The 18,267-nt window shown below is 39.7% G+C and overlaps 1 protein-coding gene across 2 annotated transcripts; it reads left to right on the top strand.

The window, feature by feature from the left end:
• Window positions 1–870: 870 nt before the first annotated feature.
• Window positions 871–17,937, top strand: fam107b (family with sequence similarity 107 member B). 2 transcript variants are annotated; one of them, XM_079260543.1, is made up of 4 exons: window positions 871–1,037; window positions 14,119–14,287; window positions 16,805–16,961; window positions 17,117–17,937. In XM_079260543.1, the coding sequence occupies exons 2-4, from the start codon at window positions 14,160–14,162 to the stop codon at window positions 17,234–17,236; spliced, it is 405 nt and encodes a 134-aa protein (XP_079116669.1). In that variant the 5' UTR covers window positions 871–1,037; window positions 14,119–14,159; the 3' UTR covers window positions 17,237–17,937. The 2 variants fall into 2 exon arrangements, with proteins under 2 accessions (XP_079116669.1, XP_079116668.1); XM_079260542.1 differs by lacking the exon at window positions 871–1,037 and adding an exon at window positions 12,744–12,868.
• Window positions 17,938–18,267: the final 330 nt, after the last annotated feature.

The following is an 18,267-nucleotide window of genomic DNA, read 5'->3' as shown; positions in this document are numbered from 1 at the left end:
CAGGACATCATAATAAAAACTATTTATCATCAGGCAGTAAGGAACCGACTTGAACATATTTATTTTATTTTATTTTATTTTAATAAAATGCTTCTGCATTCCACAGTTAAATGTGTGCTTGTTTGGGGTAAAAAAAAAAAAAAAAAAAGTATCTGAAAATTGAAAGGTTTGGTTTTCAGAAATACTTTGTTTTTTTTAATTAGGTATCTGTTCAGGGTGGGTTCAGAGTAACAAGACACAAACACAATGTTTAAATCCCCTTATCTGTTTTACTCTCCACCAGTCCTATTATGATCACCAGGTACCTCACCCTATCTTTGGTCTGCAGGCAACGACTGATGGGTTTATCTGAGATTTATGAAAACAGCAGCCTGGAGGGGCTTAAAATGCACTTATTTAACGTGAACCTAAACAATAAAGTCAGCAGCAATAAAACAAAACAAGTTGTTGAGACGTTTGAAATCACCCTTTAGTCAAGAAGTCATGTGATAATGTGTGTGTGTTGGTCACAACTACTTTTTCATGACTACACTGTTTTCAGGAAAAACACTCAACGCAGCTTTAAGAGGAAATAGTATGAGATTCATGTCATAGGATTCATAAAATACATTTGATACCTCTCAACACGTTTTAGAACACGCTGTAGTAAAAATGCTCAAATGTAAAATAGTACTCAGCTGTGGGTGCGTGTTTTAGGGTGTGCGCGCGCTCCAACTACGCCCCGCCCTGAGCTCCAGAGGGGTCCCCCCCTCTCATCTTCTCCGGGGAGCATATAAAGAAAGAGAATAGGCAGGAGGAGCCAGATTGTTGCGTCATTTAAACCCTCCCTCCCACTTTAAAATTTACATTTTCTATGGGTCCTGACTGAGTGTACGTGTGTGCGCGCGTCCGATCGACTGAACAGTTTGGGGAAGGACTTGCACACGCTTCAGCGTCAAGAAGTGATCCTGGGACGCACCGATGTGGCCTGAACCACTTTGTCATTTTAAATATTGAATAAGTCGAGTTGGAGAAGTCGCGTCGGGTTCCCCTTTGAGGTAAGTGTATATGTCCGTGCATGTGTGCGCGCGTGTCTGGAGCTCTAGCATTTTTCGAGTGGGTTTGTTTCACAAGCGCACCAACAAAAGCCGCACGTTTTAAGCTGTCTGTCCCACCCAGACGGCAGAAGCAGCGCGGTTTGTGGGGGCTTTAAAAGCTGGAAAGTGAAAAAGACTGGACAGGAGGGAGAGGAGGAATGAGATTGCAAAACACAAACTCTTGGTTCATTGTCTCCTTTTGTTGCAGCGCATGACTGTAGAGACGGGACAGTGGAGAACAAACACGTTGACGTTGTTCAGCACGTACAGACAGCAGTTACATTCTCCCCACAGCAGCTTGATAACACTCAAAGCTGTTGATTTTTAATGAAAATAACAGAAACTGGAGGAAAGCATGAGGGTTTGTGGGATCCAGATGAGACGGGATGGAGTTAACTTGCCTAATATTAGGAAACCTGAATATATATAGGCTAATAAAATGAATTGAAGTCGTAATATTTAACATCCTTAAGTCACATTAGTCTTAGAAGTCTTTTGCAATCTGTCATTCACGCCTCTTATGTGCTAAAGCAACCAAGAAGTATCAAAGCAGTCTTTATCTGGATGTTTTTGAGGCAAAAAAAGGAGATATTTTCTTCATGACATGTATCGGAGTTCATTTAGTGAGTCAGATAGTGTGTAATAGAACAGCAATGACTACAGCCCTCTGTGTCAGAGCACATGGCTTCAGTCAGAGATGACAAACTACCATGTGTTGTCATGGGGTGGACTGACCAGCTGTCATGTGAAGAGGTGTTTATTTTCCTTTCTTTGTTTGTTTTTTGTTTAGTTGCCACAGGTATGCAAGTTTTAAAGTTATGAAATATCCTTTTCATGGCACATTATGCTTTCTGTCAAACAGTAAGCAAACAGGGCAAAACTGGAGTCCGTCTGTGTGTTTTTTCTGGGTGGAGGCTGAAAAAGGTGCAGACTAGCCCACATGTGAGCAATCATAAGGTGGAGAAGTTGAAATCTGGGACATTGGGTGAGGAAAGGCGATGAAGGCAGGTGGTATAAATGAATAGGTGCACAGATTTTAAGAGTGTTAAAGTGGTGTGTGTGTGTATAAGGAGGGGAAATTTCTCTCACATGTGTTAGTCATTTGGAGGAGAGTTAGCTAAACGATTTACATCTGTTTTTTGATCTTTGAACCCCCTCCTTCCTTCTTCTCTCTCTTGTTTCTCTGAGCCTGTCCTCTGTTTCCCGTAAGGGCTGATGCTGTCAGTGTGGTGGGTGTTTTAACTGAATTGCTGTCTGCTCCATTATTACAGCACTAAAAGGAATTCAAATATGTGAATGAATTATCTTTGTTTCCATTCTGTAAGGCAAGTGTTCATTAGTGGTTCTGGTGCGTTTCTCTGATGTATCATTATAGGATCAGAGCCCATGTTGAGAAGTCAAACTGACCACAAGGAAATCAAGGTATTTAGGTCAGGAATAGATGTGTGTCTAAGAGGGGTATAGGCAGCACCCACATGTGTGTTGACCATAGACTGGTGTTGACATTGTTATCTTCCACAGCCTGGCTGGTTTGTCTGTGGGCACAAAATCTTCATTGCTCAGCAGAATACTCTGATGCTTAAGACCCACACCTCACGCAACGCTGTGTTACTGTACAGGAACAGGCTCTATACTGTTTGTTTAGGGACATTCAAATGGTGGAAGTCGCATACTAAGTTGTAGCAAATGTTTTAAATGTTTCGCTCGTATTAAAAAAACAAAAAAAACAATGTCTTCATATGTTTGCAATGTGGTTCCGCCAAACAACTCTTAGGTTTGACTAGTTTTAGCCTCTTGGGAGACTTTGAAGAGGAAGATTTGTTTCTTTTTTCTGTTCTAAGAAACTGTTATCACAAGGCTGAGTATTGCTTTTAATTTCACACTGTGATGATATAACACTTTTTCCTACTTGCTGACTGAAGGTATCAGCTTTTCTTTTTTTTCTTTTTTTTTTTTTTAGGAAGTGCTCAGTTTGATTTAACAAGTGTGAGGGTACTTTTAAACACTTATGTATTAAGTGGTCAAAGTAAATTAAATTCAGCATTACTACTTCCTGAAAAAAATACACTATTTCAAGGCTAAAACTGTTCTTCAAGCATAAACAAATTTAGCCAAGGCGACAATGCATGTCCCTCCCTTGTGTCATTATGTGCAATAAAGCGAGATTTCAGCTTAATATGTACTTCTTAAAATCTAGATTGATGCTGCTGAGTGAGTTGCCTTGCATTTCGATATTCCGTAGCCTGTTTCTCACAGACATAAGTTATCCTTGTGCCGCTCTTCGTATGCTGGCTGAATGAAATGTCATGATGCAATGCCAACATGAGTGATGCAATCACTGAATTCTGCAACAGGACAAAGGATCTGTTTACAATGCAGTGTAGATATGTTGCCATGGTTTCAGATTAAATCACGATCCAGGGCTGGGTGTCTTAGTAGAGGACTAACAAGGGTGTTTTCTTTGTTTTTTGTTACCTTGATGGGACCTTTTTCTGGCATAATCAGCCAATAACTTTGGGTGCTGAAATCTTTAAGGGGAACAAATTCTACTCCTAATAATAAGGAGGAATCTAATTTCTGAGGTACTGATGGGGATCAGGTTTAAAATGTGAGATGAGGTAAGATTAGGATTAGGGTTTGAGTGCCCACCATGAACAGAAGTCAACCCAATGTCCTAATAAGAATAGCTGCTTTACCTTATGTGTGTATACACTCTTTTATGGGAGATCAATTCATATAGAATGCAGACATGCAGGGGCTTGTTCAGGCAGAGTCAGGGCTTTATGTTGATTAACTTATAAAGAATACTCAGTATGCATGCCACAGACTAAAGCAGAAACATAGACACACACCTTAAGAGGCTGAGCTTCCCAAAGAATTCCATTGATTTTCCTCCTGATATGTCAGACGTTCAATCACAATAAAGCACCATTACTGCGTTGGCCACTTTGCATCTTGTAGAATGGATGGCACAAATACCCACAGGCAGGATCTAAATGCTTTCCTCCTTGTGGCTTGTTAGGTTGAAGCAGGGGAAGATCAGGAGTAAGAGCAGCATGTATTGGATTAAGATGCTTGTAAGCCAAAATCAAGATATATGATCCTGTCTTATTGCAAACGCGAACATGCACATGCACCCTGAGAAAAACAAGCCCCCTTCTTAGTGTTTGAGTTTAAGGCTTATGTGATTTCCAGCATTTATGCCAGGAATGACTTTAAAAAGTTTAATCAGACAGTGAAACCACAGATTTCTTGTGTTTAGACCAGAAGTATGCATTTATGTGCCATCATTGTTGAATTTGGTCAAGCACAGAGCCAGATTAAGCCTCTTTATTTGGCTGGTTTTTGGCCCTTTTGTTATTTCACTGTATGTGTGTGTTTCCATCCATATGTGTCTGTCTGGCTAAGTGAGGATTGTCTGGTTGCTCAAGGTAACACTTGTTATTGGGGTTTTCTCTGCTGGCATGTAAACAAAGGAGAACCTCCCAAATGCTCCCTGGTGTGCCCCACAGCCAATGAGCTTTGAGGTCCCAGCTGGTCTCAGCCAATAGATGGTGGGGAGGGGCGTGACTCTGATCCATGAGGAGAAAAACAGCAGTTCGGCACAAAGCTTTGAATCTGGAGCTGGAACAGACAGCACAGCCATAACAAAGACTCTTCATTTATGGCTAGATGACACTTCATGCTGCGAAGCCAGACAGATTATACACCATTCACCAGCCATACTGTACTTTGAAGCTGCTTTCACAAGATTAATGAGAAATGTGCTGTATATGGGCACATGTTTATATGACATGTGCATGTGCCCTCTGAATAATTAGTCTTTATGGGTGTGCCTGTGTCTGTCATAAGTGTGTCGATCTTGTGCATTTGTTGTCCTCTTTGGTCCCCAGTCTCATTCCACCTGTTCTCATGGGGTCTATACATATACATAAAGGAGCATGTGTCAGGGCCATCTGTGAAAGAGTATAGAGCAGCCTTTTGTGTTTAACAGACAGGTGTGTGTGTGTCCTCAACTATATACCCTCTTTAATTTCTGAGAACATCTGTTTGAGTCATAACTTTGATTTTAGCAACGAAACCACACCTGCACAAAGAATTATTCAAATATTTCTTATTCTGATTTGTCAGTATTTGGATATAGAAGTTTGGTCGTCTGTATGCGCGTGTCGATACTCGCTGTTGTGTGCCCACAGCAATAATCACTGTGCCATTTCATCACATTCCTACAGTGTGACTCAGAGTGGTGTCTGTGCCTTTTCAGTCCATTCCATTCATTCTGTAATCTGCCTGACCCTGGGGCTCATGCAGTGTGGCAGCAAGTCTGTGCACGAGCCGTCATATTACCATAGTCCGTGCTGAACGCAAACTGTCAAGACCGACATGTTTCACTTGAAAGCAAGAGTCAACAGTTAAACTTAAACCAGGTTTGTTTGTTTACTTGATTTTTCTTTTTCTTTTTTTTCCCCAGAAACATTTGAATAAAAAACACACGCCACTTGCTTTTGTCATTTTCACAAAAACCATTCTAGCTTATTTGCATTTGGATGCAATTGCTGATAACTTTGGATACTTAGTCCAACTCTTAAGAACTACTGTACTTTTAGTCAAATTGTACTAAATGCTTCAGAAGTGGGTCTACAAGTGCTGAAAGATGCATGGAAAGTAACAGCTAGAGAGAAGAAAACTCTCAGTCACAAGGGGTGACTATTTTCAAAGGAAGGTTACAATGCTGCCATTGTAACCAGACCTGTAAAGTTAAATAAGGTATTGCCAAATTAAGTGGCATTTGTTCACACTTGAAAATAGGGAACAGGAACCTGCTTACGGGGATCACACCGTAGATATGAAAGATAGAGTTGTTATAGTTCCTGTATTTTGGCCTCCTGTCTTAAATTGCATTGTGTAAAATGCAACAAAGAACTTTGTGGAAGGAGAAAGTTAAAACTTCCATTTATCGCTTCTTCATTTTCAGTTGTTATTTAAAGTCTTGGAGGCTTCTTTATAAAAGTTTGTGCAACGACAATTGGTCTGAGGATCATTTCTCACAGTACATACAGTATGTCTGCATAATGTCTGCCACACATACAGCAAACGCATGTTGAAGCAGGCTCCCATTAGAAACTTGCCCACTCGTTTATAAATGTCAAATCATAAATCGACAGCACCTGGTTTGTAATTGTCTTGACATGAATTTTATTAGTTTGCAAACAAATCCAGTGTCGCTGGTGCTGTACACGAGATGTGGCTGAAAGTCAAAGCTTTGCCTGAGATTTTAAAAAAAAGAAACAAACTAACCTCTAACAGATTGGATAATGCTAGGGATGTTTGATATTGTTCTTTAACAGATATCTGATATACCGATTTTTGTTTAACTTTTAATTTCGAATACCGATATCAACCGATACAGATATTTTTGGAACGAGTTCTACCAAACAAACATAAAATATCTAGAAAACTATACAGGCAATCACTTATATTTTGTCATTTTGAGTTAGAGGAGATATTACTGAAGAGTTTGATATAAAATATGTGCATGTTGTATAAAATCTGTCAATTTAAAAAATGTTAAAAAAAAAACCAAAAAAAACACACTTTTCAATATTGAATTTTAATGCAGATATCAGCCAATAGTAACAGTATGCTGATAATATCAGGCACATCTAGATAACATAATTTAGCTTTATGCATCTTGTCTTTAATTCCACTTGATATAGTATATTGAGCGAATTCACTGCAGACTGGGAAGAGCACAGTTGTGTATATAACATACAAGTCGGCTGGATGAAGTATGGACTTAACCAAAAGTTATTTTCATAAATAAGGCTCCTAATTCTTAAAATATATTCTTTTTGCAAATGCATACAGCTGTCATGAAATAGAAAAGCAGATTGTGATGGAGAATGTAGTCCAACTTCATGGTGGGACATGGGAGGGAGACTTTCGATGATGCTGGCGAAATCTGGTGTGTTTACACCAACACCAGTTTATCTGCAGTGAGCCAAAAGCAATCAATCTACTGACGGAAAGATCTCAGTCCAGGTCCAACAGAAAATATTTCATCTGGATGTGGAGTTAGAAACAATTTACAGTAAGCATGAGGTTGCCAGCGATATGAGTCCGAGTATCCCAGATGCCTTGACTGAACATTCCTAACCAGCAGGCATTAATGTGGTGGGTGTCATAAGTCTATGAATCCACAATACACACTGCAGACAGATGCATACTACACACAGCCCGAACCTCATGCTGTCATGTGATGCAATTTATCCTTTTCTTGTGTGGGTGTTGATGCATGATTGCACATCTGTGCTTTATGAACCCTAAAACCCAGACTGTAAATTCCTATACCCCCCCATCTCCCTGGCGACATCATTGCATTGTGGGAGCAGAGTGGGTGCTTTCAGAGGTCAGTACATGATGAGGCCTGCAGAACTCCCCAGCTCCCGTTCTCCAATGCTGCATACCCCCACTCTATGGCAGGAAATGCAAAACAGATCTCAACCCCCAAATTCCAACATACTTTTGAGGAGACCTTTCTTTCTCCCTGCTGACTGTTTTTGCTTCTGTCTCAGTCTCCCTTTTCAGCTAAATACTCTAATGATGCCCTCATACATTTTCCTCTACAGTTCACTTCTGTTAAATGGTATTAACTGCAAAACTGAGACACATAGAAGGCGAACTGTGAGTATTGCAAGTATGACTTTTAGCCTTTGCGTTGCATTCTAACAAACGTGTACTTTGGCTTTGCATGTTTGATCATATCAGCTTTTTTTCTTTCACATGCACATTCATTTTATTTATTTATTTTTTTTTGTAGTTATACTATTTTAGTACCACCCAAAAGACACAAACTATGCTAGATACATGAAATGTACACCTTAATGTGATTATATCTGCTGTAGAGTGAGTGTGCTTCCCGCCATGATTTATGTGTTGTCTCGGGGTAGGCTTGTAAATGAGCATGTATGTATTGTTACTGCTTGGTCCTAAAATCTGAGTCTCTTTCACTATTTTCGTCTGTCTCAGTCTCAAACACACACTCCTGCACTTCCTTCTCCGTTACCCCCTAAACTGTCAATTAAAAGCCTGTCTAAGTGCTTTAATTAGGGTCTCTCCTATTCATGGCTCAATGGCCGCTTCATTAACAGAAAGGCTAAGAGATGCACAGCCGGATCTGTCCAGCTTGTAACACACAGCAAGGGAGGAAAGTATATGCGAGTATGACACAGAGTGGGAAAGAGTGGGGTGTGGGGGTTGCTTCAGGGGTATTGATGATGCAATTTCCCTTGAGGGGTGGACCTCCCATCTGTGAGTGGAATAGACAGGATCTGGCCTAGAAGGAGAGAAAACAACAAGAGAACGCGCAAGACTGAGTAAACTAGTGAAGATAATGTAGGTTTCACTTTTTTTTTCCTCCCTCTCTCCTCTGGCCATGTCCACATCTGTATCTTACTTTGAACCAACTCACTGTGTTTTTTTTATCATTCATATTATTTTAAAGCTTCCTAAAGCTTCTTTAAAGATCCCCAGTAAGAGTGACAAAGAAGAGATCTTTTCTCTTTTCTTTCAGAATTCAAGATTCATTATTTTCATAAGATATGTCTTTTATCATCTTTGATCGTAACATGAGAAAATGTTGATCAGGCCTTATTTGGAAAAACCTGATCCATGGAAAATAAATCGTCACAGATGATGGAGTGGGTGTGGTCTGCCATATGTTCATAACCAATGACAGGTGACTGGCCGGCCCCACCCTGTGCAGATCTATGGTCTGTTCGGCTTCTACCCATATTTTGGAGAAGAGCTGTGAGGTCAGATGTTGGAGGAGGCTGCAGCTGCTTTGCTTCACTTCATTTTCTCTACTCTTAAAGGCAGCAGCAGGAAGATAGCCATTTCAGATTTATAAAGGGCTAAACCGTATCATTATTAAGTATTTAGGTTGTTTTGTTTTGCCCCAGTTAGTGCATCTGGACAATGATCCTAACAGAGATGTATCCCCTCATTTTTTTCCTCGCTGTCTGTAATGTTCCACTTATATAATTTGTCTTTCTAGTTGTCTCCACTGGCTTTTATTGTCCAGCCAATTTACTGTAAGTTCTCTCCTCTAAGCCTGTCTTTCATCTGCGTTGGCCCGTAAGAGCAGCAAGGTACATTTTAATGGTTGGATTTTGTTTATAAAGTTGGCATATACATTCATATGAACGCGTAGTTTTTGTGCAATACTTCGTAGTTTAGTCATCAATTTATACTAAATCCACTGTTTAACAATGCTTTACTGCTTTATGAGCACCTCCTAGCACGTATAAGCACTTTGTGGTGACAAAAAAAAGAAAAATCACTTTGACTTGTTGAGTTTGGTACACCATGTTCTCAGGGGATATTGATGGGTTTGGAGATAAAGGCTGTGAAAGAAAAATGATAAATCTGTGTAGTATCTTTTAATTTCAATACTGTAACCAGTATTCTGCCAGTAGAGCTACGATCATTTACTTGTTTTTACAGTTGCACCATTCTGTGTCATCTTATGAGATTTATTGTGGATCTTCTAATGGTAGGGTATTATGTTTCTCAGACCAACACCAAACTTTTAAAACTAACCAGCAAGCAGTACGGTCTGAGAACAAATCACTTCTGCACGTATAGACTTAGTTGCTGATTTGATCATTGACTGGGTATCTGGGATATCTGTTTAGATGTTGCAATATAATGGAAAAGTGCCACCTTCCCAGATTTTTCAGTGCAAGTTTTTGGTCAAGAAACTGCTAAAGAGAATCGGCACGATGGCTTAAAAGATCTGTCAACAACTAGCACTTTACATGTCTCATTATAAGACATACCAGTGAAGCAGTTTAAATGGAAGACACCGCTAACACAATGTCTTTCAGCTTAACACAAAACTAAAAATCAAGTTTTAACATGCATGTTGGTGACTTAAAGCAATTAATCCAATCCAGACTTTAGTATCTTGCAGATAGATCATAAGCAGATTTATTCACAAACGTCATGCATTTGGTGCATTTTTGCTACAAATGTTGATTCATAACTTTACTGACTTTGCTTTGTAGAACTTTATTATAGTTTTTATAAGTACTGAGTCAAACATGTGGTGTAATCTGGTATCATTTAGTGTTGTGTGTCTGAATGACGACTTGGCAAGTGCAGACCCCCATCATGACTTGGAGAATAATGAGAATTCAGTCTGTATTATGAATGCATGTCTGTGTGTAAGGTGGCTCATATAGCAGAGCTGGCTTCTGATGATGCAATCACTTGGCACAGTGCATGCACTCTACCTCTCTATCAGCTATTCTATCAGCCCTAATGCAACCTGCCACCACTGGGTACACTTTCACACACAGCCAAAAGTGCAAACACATTCATTGATTTTACTTCCTTTTCTAAACCCAAACCACCATGTATGTTTGCATTTCACTTTTCTACACTGAGAAGAGGGACAAGCCACAGTCAAGATAGTAGCGCTCTAAAAATATTTTATCTGAAGAGACATTTCACTTTCTGACACTGTTGACAATATTTTTCCCACAACTGATTGCATTGCTGGCACAGAAATGTGACATTTCACCCAAGATTTCACAAAAACTGGTCACTATGACGCCAGAAATGGTAAAATGAACAAAGGGGAACTGTGTTCAGATATCACTTCGTGTCTTATGTGAGACTTTTCTTTCTTTCTTTCTCTTTTGTTTTTTTCCAAACTGTCATGTCTTTCTTTCTGTCTTTCTGTCTGTCTGTCTGTCTGTCTTAACTTTCATCTCATTTTATCCTTAATGGCCTGGCATTTTCAATCATCCCAAAACGGGAACATATCTTGTGGAAATTGGAAAGAGTCTTTTGCAGGCTTGTTATCTCTGTGTGCATTTGTGTAGTGTGTGTAGTTTGCCTGTTGTCTGTGTAGTAAGGGTGTGTCCAAAACCAAAAAACAAACCTTTAATGGGATCCCTGGAACCACAATAACAAACTCTGTGCCATTCTCAAGTTTACTGAAATGCTTTGAGTGTTTCTAATGGATGCAAAAATGTGTACAGATTCAATATTTTATTTTACATATTTGGATAGTTTTGAATCCCACAGGATACGACAGAGTATGGCTGCCTCTATATAACTGCCTCTAGAACATGTTGGATATTTGTAAGTTTATAACTTTAACTGATAGTTGCACATGCTACCTGTATTTCAGAAATTGGAAACTAAAAGAGCAAAAAAAATAGATAAATAAATAAAATATATAAAACATAAAACTACTAGTTACAAGACTGGTTTTAAGCAGTGCTCCAATTTGAGAGTGCTGGTCCCTTTTGAACTCCCCATGTGGCTTTCCTTCTACTGCAGGGCACAGAGGAAGTAAGAGCAGATGTGTTAAACGAACATACAGTGTGACTACACTGCTAGTCTCTTAAGTTCCTCAACCCCTGCCATTATGCAGCAACAGAGTCCACAGTGGAAAGTAAACCTCACCTGGGGGCAGATCCAGATCACTAACTGTTCTACTCATCATTGCCATGTCACACTTGCACTGTCAGTATGTGTTGAATTTGTTGTCATATTCCTCGTATTATCACAGGTCCTACTGGTAGTTAAACTGTAATATCTGCTTTTTGCAATCAAGTTTTAAGTTTCCAAATGTAAAAGCCTTGAAACTGAGTGCTGAAGATGAGGATTTAATTGGTTTATTGAAAATACATTCTAAAATTTGTGATGGGCACATGAATTTTAGGAAAGATCACCAATATGGGGATTAGTCGGAATTATTTCGAGCTCTAAAGCCACCATAAGCAGCTACAAAACATTATCAGAATTACTTTTGTAATCTGTCAGCATATTTTATTTGTAACAGATATTTATTATATGATGCCATCCAGTCTTTGTTCTGCGCTCTCTGCAGTAACATCATGTTTATCTTCAGCTTCTTTATTATGTAACGGACATGGTTAAGTTTCTGCAGTGTGAAAACATTGACCTCTACTGGGGTTTTAAAGTCACTGCAATGTTCCTTTTTCATGTGTGAATGTACGAACACGCTCACCCGCCCCCCCCCTCGTTTCCAGCACGTGCAGTGCAATGCATCTTTGGTACAACCAACGGTGATTGGCCAGCTTAAACATATGAACATCTTTTTGTTCTTTTTGTTTTTTTTTCTCTCTTTTCAGTCTCACACTTCAGCCAAACAGGAGACCTGTAACCAAGCAACTCCTCAAAATCACAGCCTGTGCAACATGATTGTTCATAAATCTGAGTCATTCTTCAGTTTGTGGGAAAATAGAAATGTTATGTTTAGGCAGGCAGTGTTGAAGTGGACAAATTCGGCTAATGCTGTGCATTATTGGACCGCTTAACTGTTTCTCCAAAGCATGATTTATTCCACAAATCTGCGTTATTGGACTGGTAAATAAAGATACCATGAAGTTTCCGAAAGCACAGGGTGTGTAAAGAATGTTTTTTTTATTTGCAGGGGAAAATAAACTGCTAGATGTTTATGAAAAGGGGAGGGACAGAGTAGATGGAGATAGCAGCAAGAGAGAGAGAGGGGCGTGTGTGTGTGCATTGGTGTGCATTTGTGTGTTTAAGTGTGGCTATAAAACAGTCTGAACTCCAGCCGGCTCAGTAGCAGACAGCTGTGCAGGATAAAGTACCTCTCCTACATCAGGCTCTGCAACACACTGACAAACAGGACAGCGTGCTCTCATTCTTTTCCTGAAAAATCGGATTTTGAATCAAAGCAGCAGCGATGACGACAATGTTCCGATACCCCGTCTTTCCTCATCTCCAGGGTGAGTTAATCCATGCTGCAGTTTTTAGCTTTGAAAACCTTGTAAAAGTGGAAAACGTAGCTCTTTGACAGCCTTTTAATACACATTTAAAAGGGGGAGAAAATTTGGTTTCAGACATCTGTTTAGATGTGATTAGATCTTCCGATTTGCCCTTTTTAAAATGTATTAGTTTCTGAAATGGAGCATGTGTGTCATCTGATTAGATCCGGTCTGGAACATTTTCATTATCCAGACAAACTGTAGCTTCCTCTTATCTCTATAGTGTGGTGACCTACTCTGTGATTGATAGAGTAGGTTCCGTACTGTTTCTATGTTTGTTAGTGATCAGATAAAGTTTGAGCATTTTCCCTCCCTGTTTGGCAACGTAACTGTGAAATCACACTTTCAGTTTCCCTGTCCCAAATGCAAATTATTTGAACCCAGCTGTTGGTGTGCTCAAAACTGACCAGAGGAAATCTGCACACAAATGGAGGTCATGGGTTTCCTTCATGTAGGACAATAATTATGTTAGCCTCTAGGATTAATGTGGCTAAAGAAACATCTGGAATACTTTAATAAAAAAGTGCATCAGGAGATATTAAACTGTATCTGTGTTCTGTCCTGATTCATTTCTGTTACTTGGCATATGTTTCTGATAGCATTTGACAGGAGGATGAAATGTTCCACACCACTCCATGTGGAACAATTATGTAACTTCAGCGCTGCATCCCTTCATCAGTATTCTAAAGCTCATGTCAGAGTCAGGCAGATGCTCATTCCAGGTTTTGTAAAGACTCATATTTAGAGGAATTAAATGTTTGCCATTTTAAAAAAAAAAGAAAAAAAAAAAAAAGAAAAAGGCAAACCAACATAAACAAAATATCTTTGCTTCAGGGGTTGTCTGGTACAAGTTGGTGAATGCCATTCTGTTAAAAGTCAGGATGACTTGTGGCCAGTGTAATGTTTACCTGTTTTCTTGCAACATTTGAATAAATGAGACAGAATGATGAAGTTGACTGAACATTGATTCCTGTTGTGTTTGTATTGTCTCTTTGCTGAAGTATTTCTGTTCTCAATATACAATATGAACTGAGATAAATGTCCAAATGTGAAAACAACTGTTCCACAGCAGGCACTGTGACAAGAAGGCTTGCAGTACAAATGACAAAATGCAAATACTCATCCCGATTTAACTGACCAGTCAACGTCCTACAAGCCGTGTCCCAGACTTCATTAAATGAAATGCTTTCTTGTTTTCTCCCTCTAATCAGATCCGTGTGACCCTGGTCTGTCGCTGTCAGGGAGGAGTGTCATGGCGGAACCAGACTACCTGGAGGGAGATTGCGATGAGCTCATCAAACCCAAGAAGCTGATCAACCCAGTCAAGAACTCACGTAACCACCAGGACCTGCACAGAGAGCTGCTCATGAACCAGAAGAGGTCAGGAGCTGGATTAATCCACTTTCTACATGAATGTTCTTATTGTCTGTCTCTTCTTACTTTTATTTTCTTTATCATTTCCTTAACTGGTAAATCTTGGTCGTTTTTAAGAAGAGAGATTGTCCGTTTACAGTTAGCAACCCAATATTTTGGCAAGCAAACCGCAGCAACAACACTGGAGATCAAAGCCTGAGTGGACAGTAATTAAGTAGTAAATCACATTTCTTCATGTGCAGCTGGTAACAGATTTACAGTCTGTTTGTTTATTGAGCTGTAAAGCTCATTGTTTATGATAACAGGACTAAGTTTCCTTATTCAAAACGGGCTAAACCGTACCAATGATGTCCCTTCTAACGCTAACTTAGTGTCCCTTGTTTAAAGAAATAAATATTGGGTGAATTAAATACTGATGCTTCATTTTTAATGGACTGGAATCCACACAAATTGTACCAGTGCTTCTGCAGTGTGTCACCATGGTTGTCTTCAGTGGGCATCTTTACCCTCCAGCAGCATCATTATGTAAAGCTTAAGATATCAAACTTTCATTGGGAGTATTATATAAAAGCATTAGAGCATGTCAAAAAATGGTTATGTAAACATCACATACGTAGCTGGATTGCACTAAATAGACCTGACTGCTGATATTAATACAAGATCCTAAAGCAGAGGATTTTGTGTTGGTTAAGACCGTGTGAGCAACCATTAGTGTGAGTGTCAAGATAGCATGTGATCATCCTTTCCACACGGTTTGGTTTTAGCTCTCACCATACAGTGCTGGCAGCTTTGTGCCTGAACTATAAATAGCTAAGTAAACATTCATGCTGTTGACAGCTGTTCCGTCACAGCAGCCATGCTCTGTCTTTTAAACTGGTCAAAGAGCGAGGTGCTTTTGTAATAATGGAAGAAGAAGAAGAAGAGCATTTAAGAATGATGGAAAAGATGCCACAGCGAGATTCACTGTGGAATAAATGTACAAAGATAATTCTTCTTTCAGTTGCAGAATATTATTTCTAGCTGTCTAGACGAGTCAAGTATCCGAATAAAAGAAAAACGTAGGGGCTTTGGAAGGGGGTAAGTTTGTTTTGATTAGGCTTTTAGCTTGTATTGTAATCTCGTCTGCATAGTGGATTAGCTGTAGTGATGATAGTGAGAAAGGGAGGGGTGTGGTGGGTGGGTAGATGGATGGATAGATGGCTGTGTTAAAAAAAACAACAAAAAAAAAAAAAACATGTTATGCAATCAAGATTACAAAACCGACTACAGCTGAGGGCCTTTTTCCGTCTTTGCCACCGTCAGCACCAGTGACCCTTCCTACACACATACACACACACAAACATATATGGAAGAATTTCAGAAATTTAACCAACAAGAGATGGAGATACTAGAGTGTTGCATACTGAGCACACATTCTGCCTAATCTATAGAAGCATGTGTACTTAATGGATTGCAGGTTCAGTGATTATGTAACCCTTGCCCACCCCATACAGACAGTGGTGCAAAAATCTTTATAGCCTGTTGTGTTGCTTCCAGTAACCTTGGCATCCTCCCTGTCTGCATGAGGTGCTTAAAAGCTGCAAAATCCAGTCACTTCTGTTGCCCTCTGTTCTTCCTCAGCATGCTAAGTGCTTTCATGAGAGTCGACATGAGAACAGGCTATTTAACTGCAGCGGTGACTCTACGTAAAGTAGCGTCTTGTTGTAAATGAACTCCCACTGCATCTTGGAACATTCGTAGTCCCGTTACATAATGTTCAGGATTTAATTATGCATTTAATCAAGGCAGTGCTGATGCTGATCTGCAGACAGGTGGGAACATTGTGTTTTCAGTGACGATGCAGGCTTTCATCGTGGAATTGATGAACAGGATCAGAGGATATTTAACTAAGTAGGACCTTATCCTTTACTAGTTGTACCTTTTTTCTTTTATTCACACATCTATGGCTCTAAGTGTGGCTATAATTATTTAATTACGACTTTGCTGTATATTAGTTTTTGTCATTAATAGCGCACAACAACCCTCCCTCCCGGCACTTCAGTCTCATCTTCAGCCCCCACCGCTTTATCTTGTAATTTGGAGGGCTTCAGCGTATTACATAACTTCGCTCCTCTTGGCAAGAATGTCTCACTTTTAACTAAGATGTCTCTATCCTCTTTTGAATATTCAAACCTTTTGCAGTTGTGTAACAATCCCACTCATTTCCCTGTGCAGGAAGTATTTCCAGATAGTTTAGCGAAAATGCAAGGAGCACTAAACACTTTTTCATTGCAGTGCTCGTGTGTGCAGATTTGTAAATGTGGGGCAATCTCTGATCAAAACTCTCTTGAAAGACGACTGACATATTTAATCCAGAATATCTCAGAGCATGTCAAACGAGAATGAGGTTATCTGTTTTGCATGAGTTTGTAAGCCACTCTCTCATTCACTACACTTCTGCAGTGTCATAAGCCTGCAGTGCTTCGGGTTGTTCATTAAGCATTATTCCAGTAACATGCTGTGTTAATGATTGAATCTGTGCAGGGGCCTGGCTCCTCAGAACAAGCCTGAGCTGCAGAAGGTTCTAGAGAAGAGGAAGAGGGAACAAATTATCAAGGCTCAGAAGGAGGAGCAGGAAGCCCACAAGAAGAGGAGCGACCTGGAGATAGAACTCATGAAAAGACAACAGAAACTCGAGCAGGTACAAGCAGATGTTTAAAAAAACCCTCTTACTGCTAAGGACATTTTATTTTTAAATAACTTTTCCCTGTATTTGAATCATATAGTTTATGAATTACTTTGAACAGCATACCACAATGATGTGATTTGTTGTTTGCCGTATTTTCCATCGTGCAGCTTGAACTGGAGCAGCAAAAGATCGAGGAGGAACAGGAGAACACCCCTGAGTTTGTGAAGATGAAAAGCAACCTGCGCAGGACCAAGCTGGAAACGGATGGGGAGGAACGAACCACTTAATCAGCTGCAGGGGTGTCTGGGTCTGGCTGATTGAGATGTTGGGAGTGTGTGTACAAAAAGAGAGAATGTGTTGTGTCTGTGGTACCTGGTGGTGACCTGACCAAGATGAACCTCCTGGCTTTTTCCCAGCCTAGCTGTTCCTGCCTACAGTGAGGAGAGAGACTAAAGACCCCCCCTCTGTCTGCCTACAACAGACCGCCAGCACTCTCACCCTTGCAGCAGCACATGGCACCCCCACAGGAGGGACTTTAGACCGACATGTTATGTTACACGCTTTTCAACAAGGGCGAGCGAGCTTCCAATGAGCTCCGGAGAGACAACCAAACACACACACAGGAGTTTTTACCCACTGTTTTCACTCCTTTCTGCACAGTGAGCTGTTGTTTCTATTCATCTTTATCAATGTTGTCATTGTTGTTGCTTTCTTCTCATCTTCACAATCAATGGAAAAGTGGACACTGGATGGACTCTTGAAGCTGTGTAATATAAAAGCCAAACAAATGTGCTTTTTGTTATTTATGTTTGTAGCTTTTAGCCCAGGTGTAGGCCAGAACACTTTTAGTAATTCTATCTTTTACTTTGTTTTACAGCATAGTATATGAAGCCAGAACAGGACAAAGGGAGTGTGTGGTTGTGTGAAACAATCAGGTTTGCTTCATTGTTATTTTTTTAATCTATGCCATTTCCTCAGCTAATTACATTTGGAGCAATAGTGGAACTCCCAGGCATGAGAGTGACTTTTTCTTTATATATTCTGTTTTGTATGGAGAGCCTGATGCTTAATAAATGATTTTTGTTTTGTTTAGCTTTTTTGTTTGTTTGTTTTTTGGGGAGGGCTATCAAGAAAAATGACTGAGCTGAGTTTTATGTGCTTTTCTTGAGCAAATCAGTTTTTTCTAGATGCCAAAAAGTAAAATGAAATGTATATATGTGTGAGCCGATCCTCATGAGACTTCCTGAAAATTGTTATTTTAGTATGTTTACTTTTTATCTATAATGTAGAAATAAATTTTCATTTTTTTAAATATGAA

Source organism: Telmatherina bonti (assembly GCF_933228915.1).
Source record: "Telmatherina bonti genome assembly, chromosome: 2".
Taxonomy (NCBI): Eukaryota; Metazoa; Chordata; class Actinopteri; order Atheriniformes; family Telmatherinidae; genus Telmatherina; species Telmatherina bonti.
This window is presented reverse-complemented; position numbering and strand designations above follow the sequence as displayed.

Bases quoted from the DNA above. Each gene is read 5' to 3' on its own strand.
- fam107b (XM_079260542.1), top strand. From the start codon at position 12,826: ATGACGACAATGTTCCGATACCCCGTCTTTCCTCATCTCCAGG. The intron at 12,869-14,118 runs GTGAGTTAATCC...CCCTCTAATCAG, and splicing joins CGTCTTTCCTCATCTCCAGG to ATCCGTGTGACCCTGGTCTG. The intron at 14,288-16,804 runs GTCAGGAGCTGG...GAATCTGTGCAG, and splicing joins CTGCTCATGAACCAGAAGAG to GGGCCTGGCTCCTCAGAACA.